Below are 15,000 nucleotides of genomic sequence, written 5' to 3' on the forward strand. Positions count from 1 at the left end.
GTTTGAAGACAACACCTCTAGTTTCTAAAACCTCTGATCTAAAATCTGAACTCTGGTCCTGGTCTGAGTTTGTGCCACGCCCTGTGATACAGAAACTCACTTCAGTTTGACACATTTCCAAAACACAAAGTAACGTCTGCGCTCACTTTAACATTAACACCTGTATGGTTATTCTTATTAATTCTTTATTAAACAACATAATGTTACACTCGTCTGAATCACCGACAGTTTAAACTCACTGTATCTGACTGGAGCAGACTGTTTAATCATCTTTAAGTGTTGTCGGCTGGAAAAAACTGCTGCAGGTAAAAATTAACATTTTTGAATGGAGTTTGATGTAGGCCTGTCCTGACCGTTAACCGGAGATTAACACGGAACAGGTCGCTAACTTTAACTAGTATGACTAGTCACATGAAGTCAGAGACTAAACTTTGTCGTATCAGTGATATTAGCCATGCTAACATGCTAACAGAGCTAGCAGTGTGCAGCAGACCAGGCCTGCTGAAATCCTCTGAGACTAAAACACAGAACCTCAGTTTGAAACAGAATTTTTTTGTTCTTTAGACAGAAAAACACACTGTAATTAAAACCACAGTGTGTGTTATGAACTTATCATCTGACAGCAGACAGCTAATGTAGCTAACACTAACAGTTAGTGTTTTCATCCATTCATTTAGCTAGCTTATCTTATCTGTGATGCTAACGGGAACCTGCAGCTCCTCTGAGACTGCGCACTTCAGTTCACCTGGTGTTTTTAAATGAGGTAAACAGTTAAAACCCGGTCCTGACAGACGACATTAAAACCCCCTCCGAACCCTCCGTCCTGCACTCCACCGGTTCCCCGCTCCGGTCCCCCGGCCTCTCCCATTTTCTTACCGATCTCTGGAGCTCTCCGAGCCACACCGAGGCTCTCTCCTTCCCGGTCGGGTCCGGGTCGTGGTACAGGGCTTGGACCGCCTGGTAGACCAGGGCCAGGCTCGGTTTGCCCCCCTCCATAACTCGGATCAGAAGCAGGGATAAGATAAGGCAGAAATTTAACCAACACGGCGGATCCGAAAGAGTCCTAAACGGTCTGAGCGTCGACCGCCATCTCGCACAGGCTTCCCGCGTGCAACCAAGATCCTGTCCCGACTGGAAACACAAGCAGGGACTTTAGTTCCGCTCTGTCGTGACCGGGTTACTTCATACAGAACTCCCCTCAAAATACCTTAAATTTAACATCGCTGTGCTTATGGAAAAACACCCAAAAAATCCATTCAGAAATCTTAAATCTAATATGACTGTGTTTGTGGTCAAAAATACAGAACTCTACTCAAAAATATCTTAAAGTTTATATGACCGGGTTTATGCACAAATACACAGAACTTCCACATTTAAACTTTTAAATATGACCCCGTTAATGGACAATTACAAAAACCTAATTTAAAAGAATCTCTACCTGACTCATATAGACATATACACAGATCTCCATTTAAAAAATTGAAAAGTTTAATCCCAAATTGTTTATAGACAAAGGCACGGAATTTCATTTCAAATATGTTAAAGTGTATCTGACTTTGTTTATGGACAAATACATACAATCGGTAGAATAATTGGAACTCAGTCTATAAAAATAGTCATGCAGAATACATAACAAAATTGACTGTATCAACATTTTCGACCATTATATCTGCTCAGTCACTGGTGCAGTTTAACAGGTTAAAACTATTTTTTTTTTACTGGTACACAATGCAGTATGGTGTTTTGGATGTAACTGGGAATGACTCAACAATTTTTGAACAGGGTTTAATGTGTAGCTGCAGTAAAGGAAGGCCACATAAAACTGTCAGTTATCTAAACGGGGTTTAGTGATGCTTTCTGCACACTGGATGGTTAACTGAATAAAATTTAGAACCTGTACAGTGTGAAGAAAAATAGACACCTAACAAAAATTTTGGGTGATAACACAGTTTGTAACATTTACAAGGAATAAAGTATAAAAAAATATAATAAAAACAGTTTGTCTGTATTTTAACCCTTTAATGTGTCTACTTCTCTGAATCACCGTATTATATCAACACTCTTATGAATTATATTATAGTTTTATGTTTTATATCAGCAGGAGGCAATTGATGCAAAACTAAAGGAAATTTATCACAAAATTTAGAAAGTCATAATTTTATGAGAAATAAAAGATTTAAGGAAAACGGGACATAACAGATGAAACGGTGATTGTCAATCTGAGGTTAAGAAGCCAGGCGAGGTCCTTCACAGAGTTTAGGTGGTCTTCAGTAAAAAGTCAGTTTCTAATAAGTTCATATTTATATTAACTTAGTCTTAATTAATGACAAACCCTCTGATATAGTGTTTTCCAACCAGCTAAAAATAAAAATGTATTTCTGTTAAACATCAAAAAGTTTATTTTTCTGACTTTTCTATAGTTTTCCCTCCTTCAAGTGAAACTCTGCATGATTTCATCAGTTCATTCCAATAAAAAAACAAATTACATCTAAGAAGTCAAACTGTCCACAGTGATGTGATAATCTGAGGAGTCACTTTTAATCATTAGTTTGTTTTAAAAGTCAGATGACAAACATGTTGAAACCCACTGATCAAATAGAAAGAATAAATCATGCTAACTGGAACTTTTTCTTAAAACAACTTTATTCTGATAAACATTTATATCTCAGTGTATTGGTTTATTAAGACAGTCATTATTTTTAAATAAAAAGGTGACTACTTTAATTCAAATGAACATTTGAACCTTTAGTTATGAAATTAAGTGAAAGTTAAGTTAAACAAGCAGGTTACTGTTTTCATTAATAAATAATTATTATATATGTAAGAAAATGGACAAAATGTATTTAAATGAATTTTAATTACTAAAGCCTCTCTGAATCAACCCCTCAATAAATCCTCTACAAAATCTTTACATACTAACACTAATATCTCAAGTTATTGCATTGTAATGAATAATTAATCTGTAATGAAGAAATGAATGACATCCATCCTGTAATGTCTATATATGTGGCTCTTTCAACCTAAAGTTTCAATTAAAGTTCACTGATTCTCCATAAAGATTACATTTACACAGACAAAACAAGTTTCTTGTTCAGACAGTTTTTATGTTTTATTGTGGTTTATTTAAGATTAAAGAACTTATCATCTTGGTCTGCCTCTGACAGCTGCGTGCTGGTCCTTTACCTGTCCACCTGGAAACGCCTGACACCTGTGTGTAATGCTACATGATTTTTTTCAAAACAAAACAAAACTGAAAAAGAACAAGAACAATGAAAGGAAAATACTAAATCTAATTTAAACTGAATAAATTAAATTCTGAAAACAACCATGATTCCACACAGTCTGGTTAAAAAAATCAGGAAATCAGAGTTTTTCACAATAAAACTCATGAAAGTCTGAATTCACTCACAGCTTTGTATATATACTCTCCAATCAGAGGTAAAATAAATCATTAATATCATCGTACAAAACTGTGATCTGTTGGGGAGTTTTAATGTGAAAAAGTCTTTAAGAGTAAACTCATAATAGAGTATTTAAGTTTTATTCATTTTGCGTTTCAGGCTGCAGTGAATCACCTCCAAACTGAGGTCGTATCATACCCATGCTTCATCCAACTCACAGCCTGGTTATGATACAGCCTAAGCTCTGAAGATAAGTAATCGATTAAGATTATCGATTAGGCTTTGAAGGTGGAGGATCAATTAAATTAATCAATTATAATCTTTTAGACCAAAACATCATAGTAAACGCGCCAACTGTCTTCTCATGTGTCAGAGGTGCAGGGAGAAAAGGAGAAAGTGAATGATAAACAGAAAACAAAGTAAAGACAAGTTTCTCCTAAAAGTTACAGAAATTATCAAATAATTTTGATTCATCATCAGCAGATAATGTCTTTACGTTGTAGACAAATTCAACATTTGAACAAAAGAAATCTGAAAAAATCGTACAAACGCAATGAGTTTAAATCAATTTTAAAGGGTACCTTTGTATCTTCAGGTTTGACCCCCGATCCTGGGAAGATGAAGTGAAGGAGTGAAGGAGCAGAGGAGGGCTTCGAAAAAAGGGGGGGGATTTACGCCTTTATCCTCGTCTTTCTCAGATTAACCCTTCGTCATTTCAGACCAGTTTAGACCAGTTTAGTTGATGTTATGGAGTCTTTATGTCTCTAATCTGATTTTGTGATGATGTTTGGAGGATTTGCAGGGTTGAGGAGGATGACCAGCTCAGGTAAATCTGAAACATCCGGATTAAATCTGAAGTCACACGGAGAGAAAACTAAAAGGATTATTATTGGATTTTTATCTGTCGAGCACCTGCTGCTCTCAGACACTGACCTTGGTTACAAATAAGGGTGGGTTAGACTTTATCGTACTGTTAGATAATGCAGTTTGTACTATGCTATACTGTAAAATGCTGCAGTTTATACTACATTATACTATTAAATACTGTAATTTATACTTTATTATAACCTAGTGTCAAATACTGCTGCTTTAACTTTTATTATAGCCTACTATTAAATACTGCAGTTTATAAGACATTATACTGTTAAATACTGCAGTTTATTCCTTATTTTACAGTTCATCACGTGTAAAACTGAAATGGAATAAATAACATCTTAATTCTGAATATAACTGTAGAAATGTCATATAAGATACTGACGGGGAAAATGTTTCTGTCTCTTCTTCGTCACAATAAGAACTCTTGAGTTCATCATCAGCTGTTCTGAACTGTGTTTGAATTTTATGGGGAATGTTTCCATCTTATCTGTTTCTGTGATTCAGTTTATTGTTAAAATAAAACATAACAAACTGTTACAACTGTTAAAAAGATCAGAAGTTCTTTGAACAGAAAGTCAGCATGACTTTGGTTGGATAATTTTTTCTCTTCAGTTTCAGTATTTTTTTAACATGTTTATGACGTGGAAAATCATATACATGTGAATGTTTCACATGTAGGCAGACAACTGGTTTTAGACATTTCACATCTCATACAATAAATGCTTCAGAACAAAGACCCCTTGTGTTTAACCTTTGTGTTAAGAATCATCAATATAATTTCAGATTTCAATAAACACAAGGAAAAATTATAATAAAGTTTTTATACATCAGAAAAGGTTTTTGATAAAAACAAAAGTCAAGTTCATCAGAATTTTATATTTCATAGACTGGGTACAAGACACAGTTAATCCAAAAGTTTATTAAAAAAGAAAAACATTAAGACGATGAAAAATGTTGCAAAACATAAAGAGATCTCCTGTCAAAAGAGACTTAACTTAATGATTTTATTCTGTATTTTCAAGAATCTCAGAAGTAACAGAACAAGTCGAAATACTGAAGTAATTGTTATGGAACTTAATAATAAGAATAAGAATATTTCTTCCTAGCACTCAAAAAAAAGTTTATTCAAATAAAGCGTAAAGACAAAGACAGAAATAAAAGAATTAAAATAAAAAACATAAAAATTATACTTAAAATTATGAAAGTAAAAATTTATAGTAATAACTTATATAATAGAAAATATTTTACACTTTACAGTTTGTTTTATAACTGGTTTCATTATTTAATATAAATACATGAATAAGTACCAATGTTGATTCATTCATAAATTTACAAACAGGCAGAAAATAAACAAGCTCTGCAGTGAGTCTGTATTGAGTTTAAAATGTGTAAATAATGACATAAAGTACTGTTTAATCCTTTAATCACCTGGTTAATTAAATGTTTACAAAGGTTTCATTTAGTTGTTCAAAGGTTAAACTGTTAAACATGTAAACCACCGGCAGGATTCAATCATGTGTTTTGTTAAGAGTTAGTTAGTTAGTTAGATAAGTAAGTTGTTAGAGGGTTAACTGTAAAATGGAGATTGGATCAATCATTGATAATCCACAATTTATTACTGACTATTGATTGTTTTTAAGCTCTCGTCATGTCACCTTTAGAAGTGTCCCTCCCCCTAGGCAGGACATTGAGAAAACCACATGTTCAAAACATGTTCTGTTAATTCAACATCCACTCATTTTTTTTAACACATAAGAAAATAAAAGAACAGAGTTTCTTTACACAGAAAATCTTATTTTTTCCCAAGCACCATAATAATTTCTGCTCAGGAAGACAAAATTAAATCTCTACATTTTTTTGTTTTTTCTCTTTTTGAGTAACAAAAACAATTTTTGGTTCAGACAAAGTAAATAAATATCAAAAGAAACCGAGTTCATCAAAATTAAAACAGAGAAGTTTATTGACAAAATATACTGTTAAAAATTAACATTTTTATGAGCAATAGTGAAAAAAAGGGTTATTTAACTAAAGCAATAATATAATGTTAAACTCTCTTGTGTTTGTTTGTTTTTTTGTTTGTTTTATTTTACACTTTCTGGCTCTCTTTCACATTAACACACAGCAAAGAAACATACTTCTGTCCTATAAATGAATTAATTTAATTTGTCTCATATGATATAGGTTTTCTATTTGAAACACATTTATTTAATAAAACCACACATTTAATATATTTTTATTTAATTCATAATTTCCCTACAAATAAATCACATTGCCATGATGTTAATTACAGTTTTTGACATTAACTTTGTATTTTTTGTATTGTTCACTGAGAGGAATTACAGCTGTCATATTTGTATTATTACTACAAATTTGTACGGGTAATATGATAGCATCGCACTTTTCATCAGATTTAGCTCAGGTTTTGGTGGATACAGTCAAAAAACTTTTGTTTTTCTTTGTGTTTTAATTTCACCAAGCCACACAAACACTGCTGCTGTTCTCGTATTTCAGAAAAAATCACTACATTCACACATTTATACACATCAACTCTGGGTGTTTTTATATTTAAACAATATAAAAACAGACGTTCTGGTTGATCTCTGTGTGTTTTGACAGTGACTGTTCTGCCTGTAATCAGATTAACGTGTCATGCAGAAAACGACAACAGACAGAAGGGAAATGTGATAATGTTAATCCTAAAACTTTCGAAAACCCTGGCAGCTAAATCTTTGGTGTAAGTGGTTTATGAGGGTATATAAAGAGACTGAAGTCTTCAAGTGTGGTAGAAAGCTCAGGGTCACAATGGGGAAATATTTCCACCTGTATGAGAACATTTCTAAGGTGAGTCCCTTTGAGGGGCCCCAATATTACCTGGCCCCTCAGTGGGCCTTTCACCTGCAAACCGTCTTTATGGGCCTCGTCCTTTTTGCTGGAACTCCTTTAAACTTTATCGTTCTACTTGTGACGCTCAAGTACAAGAAGCTCCGAGTCCCTCTCAACTACATCCTCGTCAATATCTCCTTGGCAGGATTCATCTTCGTCGTTTTTTCCGTCAGCCAGGTGTTCGTCGCCACCATGAAGGGTTGGTACTTCCTGGGTCACACTTTGTGTGCTATGGAGGCTGCCATGGGTTCGATAGCAGGTAATTAAAATCAACAGAGTTTTATTTTAGTTTTATTTCATCTTAGCAGCAGGTAGATAAACAGAATACGGGTGTTATATCAGACCATGTGTGCTTCAGATTCTGCCATGGGACTGATAGCAGGTACATGTGAACTCTGTGGTAGTTTTGTTTTATCTCAGAAGGTGGTAAACACAATGAATTACAGATGATTGTCAGTACTACTCCTCACTCTGTTGATTTAATGTTTCTTTCTCTTGTCAAATATGAACTCAGGTCTGGTGACGTCCTGGTCTTTGGCCGTCCTGTCTTTTGAGAGATACCTCGTCATTTGTAAACCATTTGGAGCCTTTAAATTCAGCAGTAATCACGCTCTGGCTGCTGTCGTCTTCACCTGGTTCATGGGTATCAGCTGTGCCATCCCACCTTTCTTTGGTTGGAGCAGGTAACAACCCTGAGTTAGAGGTCACCACAGTCTGATATATTTAACATGAACCACCTGAAAGTGTCATGTTGTTATTTTCAGGTACATCCCTGAGGGTCTGGGCTGCTCCTGTGGGCCTGACTGGTACACTCACAACGAGGAATTTAACTGCAGCAGCTACACAAACTTCCTGATGGTGACCTGCTTCATCTCTCCGCTATCCATCATCATCTTCTCCTACTCCCAGTTACTGAGCGCCCTAAGAGCTGTGAGTTTAAAGATGATAAATCAATCAATCAATCAATCAATTAATCATCTTCTCTTATTCTCAGTTACTGAGCACTTTGAGAGCACTTTCAGTCCAGAGGAGAGAAGATCTGACCTGATCAACATGTTGATTCGTCTGAGTCTCCTTCAGTTATTACTGTGAGCTCATAGCGTGGTTTACCCTGGGTTTCACCTCTCAGGCTATAAACAGACTGACCTGCAATATTGGTAGAGGTTGTTGGGGTGTGCACAGCCTGAAGGAAATACCCGCAAACACCACTCAGTGCTGCAAAAGTACAATCTATTGTGCATGTTTTTCAGATAAAAAAAATTTAATTTGTATTTTTAGTTAGAGATAATAGTCTCTGAATAGACACCTGAACAGAACATCAGTAAAAAAAATAAATCAGTAAAGCGCAGAGCTCTTTAGTACTTAATAATGATGCAAATACACCATGATTTTATCATTGCTGGCACGAAAACTAAACATGAATTTATGTAGAAGCACTGCATTAACAATACAGCAGATTTAACGTAGAACATTTTGTTTAATGTTGAACTTTTCGTTGTTTCTTGTGTTCAGGTTGCAGCCCAGCAGACTGAGTCAGTCTCCACCCAGAAGGCGGAGAAGGAAGTATCAAGGATGATTATCGTGATGGTGGGTTCCTTCATCACCTGTTATGGTCCGTATGCTCTCGCTGCTCTTTACTTCGCCTACTCTTCAGATGAAAACAAAGATTATCGACTTGTCACTATCCCGGCTTTTTTCTCCAAGAGCTCATGTGTCTACAACCCACTCATCTACGCCTTCATGAACAAACAGGTGAGAAAATAACCTTAACCTTAACAGGTGAGCATGGTCAAGCCTTACCTCAACAAACAGGCTATGGTTAACCCTAACACTCACAGGTGACAGACAGTTGAACAGATAGCAGACAGGTGAGCAGATAGCAGACAGGTGAACAGGTAACAGACAGGTGAAAAGATAGCAGACAGGTATACAGGTCACAGACAGGTGACCGGATAATTGACACGTGAACAGCTGAACAGCTAACAGAAAGATTTGATCTCATTAAATAAAGGTTTTAATAAAATCCTGATTATTGTTGTTTTTCTTTCTCTTTAGTTTAACGCTTGCATAATGGAAACAGTCTTTGGAAAGAAAATGGATGAATCATCTGAAGTTTCTTCAAAGACAGAAACATCTTCAGTTTCCACAGTTTCTTAATGTTTGGAGCAAAATAGAACTGAAGAGAGATGGCAATTTTCTTTGCAAAAAGACTTACAGGTCGGACTTTGGAGGGAAAACTTTCTCTGTAAACTCAGAGGAAATGTGCTGAATACATTTCCTCGGATTTATGACAAAACAACGTGTAAATACAATAAACTGTTCAACTGTTGCTGTTGATGTTTATGTTACTATAGAACAACTTTGTTTAGATAAAAGGCAATAACAAAAAAAAATGTAATAAAAATATTATAAGCATTTTTTTGTCCTCTTGCTTTTAGGGTAGATAGACATGTAATAAGTCTTCTCTCATATCAACACTAAATAAAGTGATGGTAAATATTTTTACGTTTAAGTTGTTTCTCTCTTCAGTAGTCAACTGTTCAGTAGTGTAGTCTTAAAGGGTATGTTCACAGAAAACAAACATAAACGGTATTTGAATTTTCCATTTTTTTTATTGATAAACAGGCTGTAAAAGTGAAGGTGCATCATGTAATCCAAAATATGAATCACTGACTGTGTCTGCGTGCAAATTCAACACAAACTGGTCTAAATTACTTTTACAGTGATATAAAATGTGGAGTTACATTTATTTTTAAAACACTCATAACTTCATCTTGTCTCCAGCAACTCTGACTTTTTGATACATTAACTCCGAGTTCTGAACTCTCCGGAGGTTTAGTCTTTTCTTAAAACCTTAATTTTTTAGATGGCATCATAAAAAGAAGTTAAAAAAACATGAAATCAGTAAACAGTGACATAAATCCTGTGAGGCACCAAAGAGAGGAGAGATCAGCAAACCTATCACAGCGATAGGAAACTTAAACATTTAACAAGAAAAAGAAAAAAAATACTTCAAACTGATTTTGTGTCATTACCCAGAGTGAGGAGCAGAAAAAAACAAAGCATGGACAAAATATAAAAAGTCCTAAAAATTGAAATAAAAGGAGTGAAATCTCATATACAGATCAAACTGATGAAGCTGTTTCATACATCACTGATCATCTGAACATAACAGAAGTCTCAAAATTTTAAACTTTCTGAATGTAGACACATCAAATTAATAAAAACTTTTGTCTTCTGTTGGTTTCAAAAATAAATTATTCTTCAAAAACAGTAAAATAGTGTATTCTATCTAAAAAATCAGCTACAGCTCTAAAACTCATCGTGTCGCAGTAAAGCCTCTCCAAAGTCCGTCACTTGACTTCCAACAAACACGTCATATTTATCAAGAATTTCTCTCTTGGTCAGTTTTCCATCCTGAACAAAAACATAAAAAACAGGTGTTAGACAGGTAAATAGTTACAGACTGAACAGATTAATTTGGGATTAATTTAAAAACATCACTATGAACTTGTTGAACAGGTGAGCGTAAATATGAAGCAGTAGTGTTAAACAGATAAACATGTGCACTAAAGACATATAAAAATGAAGCAGTCGTATTAAACTAAAACCAGTTTGACCTTGTTGGTGTCGGACTCGTGCAGTAGGTGTTTGGCTTCAGCTTCAGCGTGGTCGTAATCAGATGGAAGGATCCAGTCTAGAGTTTCCTCTTTATCCATCTTACCATCGTTGTTTTTGTCTCTGAACTCTGAAAACTGTTGACGTTCTGTTGCCACCCACTCTGGTTCTTCTTCATTGTCCTCTTCAGTGTACATGTCACCTGAATGAAAGATTAAATGATTAAAGATTAGAGGAGAATGGGATTCTTGACACTGCGTGATCTGTTTAAATTAATTCAATAATTAATTAATTCAATAATTACCAGAATTGTGAGGGAAAAACACTAAGCTCCTCAAAATAACCTTTAAGTGTGGTGATATGTATTTTTCATGTTCAGACTCAAATGAATGAAATTAATTGACTCTACTAACTCTTCCACCTGTCCCACCCTAGATTCAATTCAAACTTTTCTTTACTCACAAACCCCAACCAGACGTCCTCCTCCTGACCCACCTTCTCCACCTCACCTACCTCCTCCTCTTCCTCTTCCTACTTCTACTTCCTACCTCTACCCTAACACTAACCCTCGTTTGTAAACTCTTCAACTACCCGATCACTGAGTGCCCTGATCTGTCGGTTACTCAACACTCACCGTTTAAAAGTTCATTTAAAAAGATAACATTACCTGAGTACGCGGTCAATGTGTACAGTACTTCTTACCGATGTACTCCTTCAGGTCGATGAAACCATCTCCATTCTTGTCGATGTCTTCCATCGTTTCCTGTGAGAGTAAGCAGACAGGTTTAAATAGAAGTATAAATGTACAAGTTTAAAATACTGTATGATCCTGATTCAGTGACATCTCATGAGCTCAGTGACATCACTCTCACCTGTACCACGATGTCCTTCATGTGTTCATGATCTTCAGGGTGAAGAAAAGCTGTGAACTCATGTTTATCTGCGATCAAATCTCCATTTCTGTCTGCAACTCTGAAACGTCTTTCATCCCTCAGCATCATGTGGGTGTAATTATACTCTGTGTCTGTCTGAGGGTCATCTGTCAGAGGTAATCAATCAATGAACTGATCAGAGAATCAATCAGAGGATAAATCAGAAGATCAGTCAGAAGGTCACTTGACATCATGTGGGTGTAGTTATACTCTGTCTGTTTGCGGATCATCTATTAGACGTAATCCGAGGTTTGATCAGAGGATCAATCAGAAAATTGATCACTGAGAGTGTGTCTGCTATTTGACATGAATGTGACTTAGTAAAACCTTATTAAACACTAACTGAGTGTTTGATTCTTTACAAATGATTAAAAACAGACGCCTCCTATGTGAGTGTTTAACTTATTAAATACTGAGTGCTTGAGCGTTTACCCAGGTAACTTCCATATGTGACGTTCTTATACTCTTCCCAACTGATCAGACCATCGTTGTTCATATCAAAGTCTTTCCACTGATGCTCCACATTGTCATAAATGTGTTTCTTCTGAGCATTTTTGATCCAAACCTTCAGCTCCTCTTCAGAGATAAAATCGTCTTTGTTACTGTCGATTTTGTCCACGATGATGCTGCAGAGACAGCAGAGCTGTTAATTAAAGTTTGTTTTATTATTAACCAGCTCAAACTATTAGAAACTAGGAAGTATTAAATCACATCTCTTAACATTAAAGACTGACATACAGTATACCTGATTGAGCTGTCTGAGATGATCTGCTATTAGATAATTTGCTATTACATCTCTATTGAGTTATTTAAAATTATCATCAGTGTCTAAGAATGATTTAATGAAGACGCGAACACATTTTTAAAAATGCTTAATTTTTCACCAAATAAGATGTAAAAATGTTTCTTCTCTGCTTTAACAGCTGAACACTGTTAAAACATCAAACATATAGTTTGCTGTTGTTGAGTCTGTGTCACTAAATGAATGAAACTGAATAATTTTAACTAACATAAACTGCAGGCTCTGTGTAAGCTAAGGGAAAAAAAGCACAGCCTTAACTTGTTGGACCAGTTGTGGATATTGCAACTGTGTATCAGGAAATATAAACCAGAATGTTCCCAACAAATGGACACGTTTACAGGAAGACGGTGATACACACAGGTACACAGGTCATGTGTTGCTGTGTAATGTGTAGAAGAAGTTTGTGTTAAGATTTTATTGTGTTTTATATGAATGTTGTCCTACATGTCTGTTGTACATAGATCTCTATTGAGTTATCTTTATAAGCACTGTATATATTTACGCATATTTATGTTATGTAAATAGTCTGTGAATATGTTTGACTTATCTGAACTTAAAACTCACCCGAGCCTCCGTTTGCTCTCCTCTGGTGGGAGGTGGTCGAAGGTTTTGGCTTCATCTTGACCCAGAAAAGCTTCGTGATCGTACTCGTAGTTGTTGTTGTCGTCATGTTCGAGACGGCTGAGTGGTTCTTCATGAAGAACTCGACTCTTCTTCTCTGTCGGTTTACTGCTGCCGTAGACAATGCAGACGACGAAACACATCAGCAACGGGCGCAGCATCCTGACACACTGACACAGAGACAGATTTATTCATTACACATTAAAGATGTAAGTATACATCAAATATAAATTAACAGAGATATCTGTTATCAAAGGTGCTCTTTGTTTGGTTTGAAACATTTCTGAGCTCCACAGATCTGATCTGAGACTGAGATAAATGAACTAAAAACAACAGATAGACTAAAGCCATCAGAATTACAATTATCTAATTTTTATACCAACAAAAGTTGGAAAAATTACAACACTGCTGGAAAGTAAGAGTTCATTTACTCAAGTACTGTGCAATTTAGTGGTACTTCTACTATGCTTGGGTATTTTCATTATCTGCTATTTTAGAATTGTAATTTACTGGATTTCAGAGGTAAATGTTGTACTTTTGACTTCACTACGATTATATGACAGCCTGCAGTTACTTTACATATGAAGATTTTATAACGAAAATAAAAGATCTGTTCATAAAATATGAAGTTTTATTACAGATTAATGTACAAATATTTCATAAAGTATTTAAACTCAGCTGCACATTGCCAAGTGTCAACATTAAAGTTCTGCTTACATATTAATACTTCAATAGCAATCTAATAATATAGGCCTAATACTAAAACACTGAAATTAATCATTTTACATGATAAGTATTTTTTTTTAACTTTTTTATTATACTTTAAGAACATGTTGTTAATAAGTCATTACTTTTACCTGAATAAAATTTTGTTTGCAGAACTTTTACTAGTAACAAAGTATTGTTTTTACAGTGTAGTACTGCTACCTTCACTTAGGGAAATGATATGAGTACTTTCACTACTGCTGATCATATGCAACACTGATGTAACTGAGCATGATTTTTCTGGTTGTTCTTCTGTCTTTATAATATACAGTAGAGAGGACAGTAAACTCATGCTGATGGAACTGAATGAGGAGGTAAATCATGACATAAAGTAGAAACTTCTTGCTATGACAAAAAGACAAATATACAGACTTTAACCTCTTTAATATCTATTACAAAATAGATTAATCAAAGTTTATGTTCAGCAAAATGTTTTCATCAACACAAACTGTCTATTCTGTGATGATAATAAAGCATTCACTGTGCAGCAGTTACACATAGAAACTCTTGTCTAAGATTAACAACTTTATTTAATCTGACATCTACTGTAACTTTCAAATTTTACATTTAAATATGTCACGTTAGGTTTTTGCCACTTTCAGTATAGCCTTAAAAATGTATTTTGAAATGTTATTTTTACTCATATGAAATATAACATTCATGCATGTAACTTTACATATCTTGTACTGTGTATATGTTGTTTCCTCCTGGCTTTGTTTGATTTTTGTATGATAACTTTGTCAATAATAAATGATGTAATTAAGCCAGTTGACTATAAACCCAAACTAGATATAACCGAAGACGCTGGAGGATTAGCAGAGAAGTAATTCGTTTAAAAAAAAAAAAAAACTCAGATCATCAGCGACTGAACTCCGTAGGAATGTAGACATGAACCAGCAATCAATCTATTTATGAATCATCCATCTAAGATAACAGAAACACCTGAGGTCTCACCTGTCCTATTGTACACCTGGTCGCTTCACCTGTCCTCTGTCTGTGTTTTTTCCTCCGGTCTTCTTCACCCTCTCGCTTTTCTTCGCTGAACAATCCTCACACACTCAGGCAGAACTGTTTCCGTCCGGCAGCCAATCCGGCTCCTCTC

At 35.1% G+C, this 15,000-nt stretch overlaps 2 protein-coding genes across 2 annotated transcripts; one reads left to right on the forward strand and one right to left on the reverse strand.

Annotated features, from left to right (window-relative positions):
- Positions 1 to 7,079: 7,079 nt before the first annotated feature.
- opn1sw1 (opsin 1 (cone pigments), short-wave-sensitive 1) lies at positions 7,080 to 9,317 on the forward strand. The gene is made up of 5 exons (XM_040145242.1): positions 7,080 to 7,419; positions 7,675 to 7,843; positions 7,925 to 8,090; positions 8,673 to 8,912; positions 9,216 to 9,317. Exons 1-5 carry the CDS (start codon positions 7,080 to 7,082, stop codon positions 9,315 to 9,317), a joined length of 1,017 nt encoding a protein of 338 aa, XP_040001176.1.
- Positions 9,318 to 9,780: 463 nt separating this feature from the next.
- LOC120804273 (calumenin-A-like) lies at positions 9,781 to 14,994 on the reverse strand. The gene is made up of 7 exons (XM_040153623.1): positions 14,853 to 14,994; positions 13,077 to 13,303; positions 12,143 to 12,336; positions 11,651 to 11,817; positions 11,481 to 11,541; positions 10,781 to 10,980; positions 9,781 to 10,577 (listed from the first exon to the last, which is right to left on the reverse strand). Exons 2-7 carry the CDS (start codon positions 13,292 to 13,294, stop codon positions 10,473 to 10,475), a joined length of 945 nt encoding a protein of 314 aa, XP_040009557.1. The 5' UTR covers positions 13,295 to 13,303; positions 14,853 to 14,994; the 3' UTR covers positions 9,781 to 10,472.
- Between the last annotated feature and the right edge of the window lie 6 nt (positions 14,995 to 15,000).

This window comes from Xiphias gladius, chromosome 2 (assembly GCF_016859285.1).
Source record: "Xiphias gladius isolate SHS-SW01 ecotype Sanya breed wild chromosome 2, ASM1685928v1, whole genome shotgun sequence".
NCBI lineage: Eukaryota > Metazoa > Chordata > Actinopteri > Istiophoriformes > Xiphiidae > Xiphias > Xiphias gladius.

What these genes read in the sequence shown, in the direction of transcription:
- opn1sw1 (XM_040145242.1), top strand. Translation starts at nt 7,080, where the DNA reads ATGGGGAAATATTTCCACCTGTATGAGAACATTTCTAAGGTGAGTCCC. An exon ending in TGCCATGGGTTCGATAGCAG is followed by an intron (nt 7,420 to 7,674) that starts GTAATTAAAATC and finishes ATATGAACTCAG; the next exon opens with GTCTGGTGACGTCCTGGTCT. An exon ending in TACTGAGCGCCCTAAGAGCT is followed by an intron (nt 8,091 to 8,672) that starts GTGAGTTTAAAG and finishes TCTTGTGTTCAG; the next exon opens with GTTGCAGCCCAGCAGACTGA.
- LOC120804273 (XM_040153623.1), bottom strand. Translation starts at nt 13,294, where the DNA reads ATGCTGCGCCCGTTGCTGATGTGTTTCGTCGTCTGCATTGTCTACGGC. An exon ending in GAGAGCAAACGGAGGCTCGG is followed by an intron (nt 12,337 to 13,076) that starts GTGAGTTTTAAG and finishes CTGTCTCTGCAG; the next exon opens with CATCATCGTGGACAAAATCG. An exon ending in TGAAGGACATCGTGGTACAG is followed by an intron (nt 11,542 to 11,650) that starts GTGAGAGTGATG and finishes TTACTCTCACAG; the next exon opens with GAAACGATGGAAGACATCGA.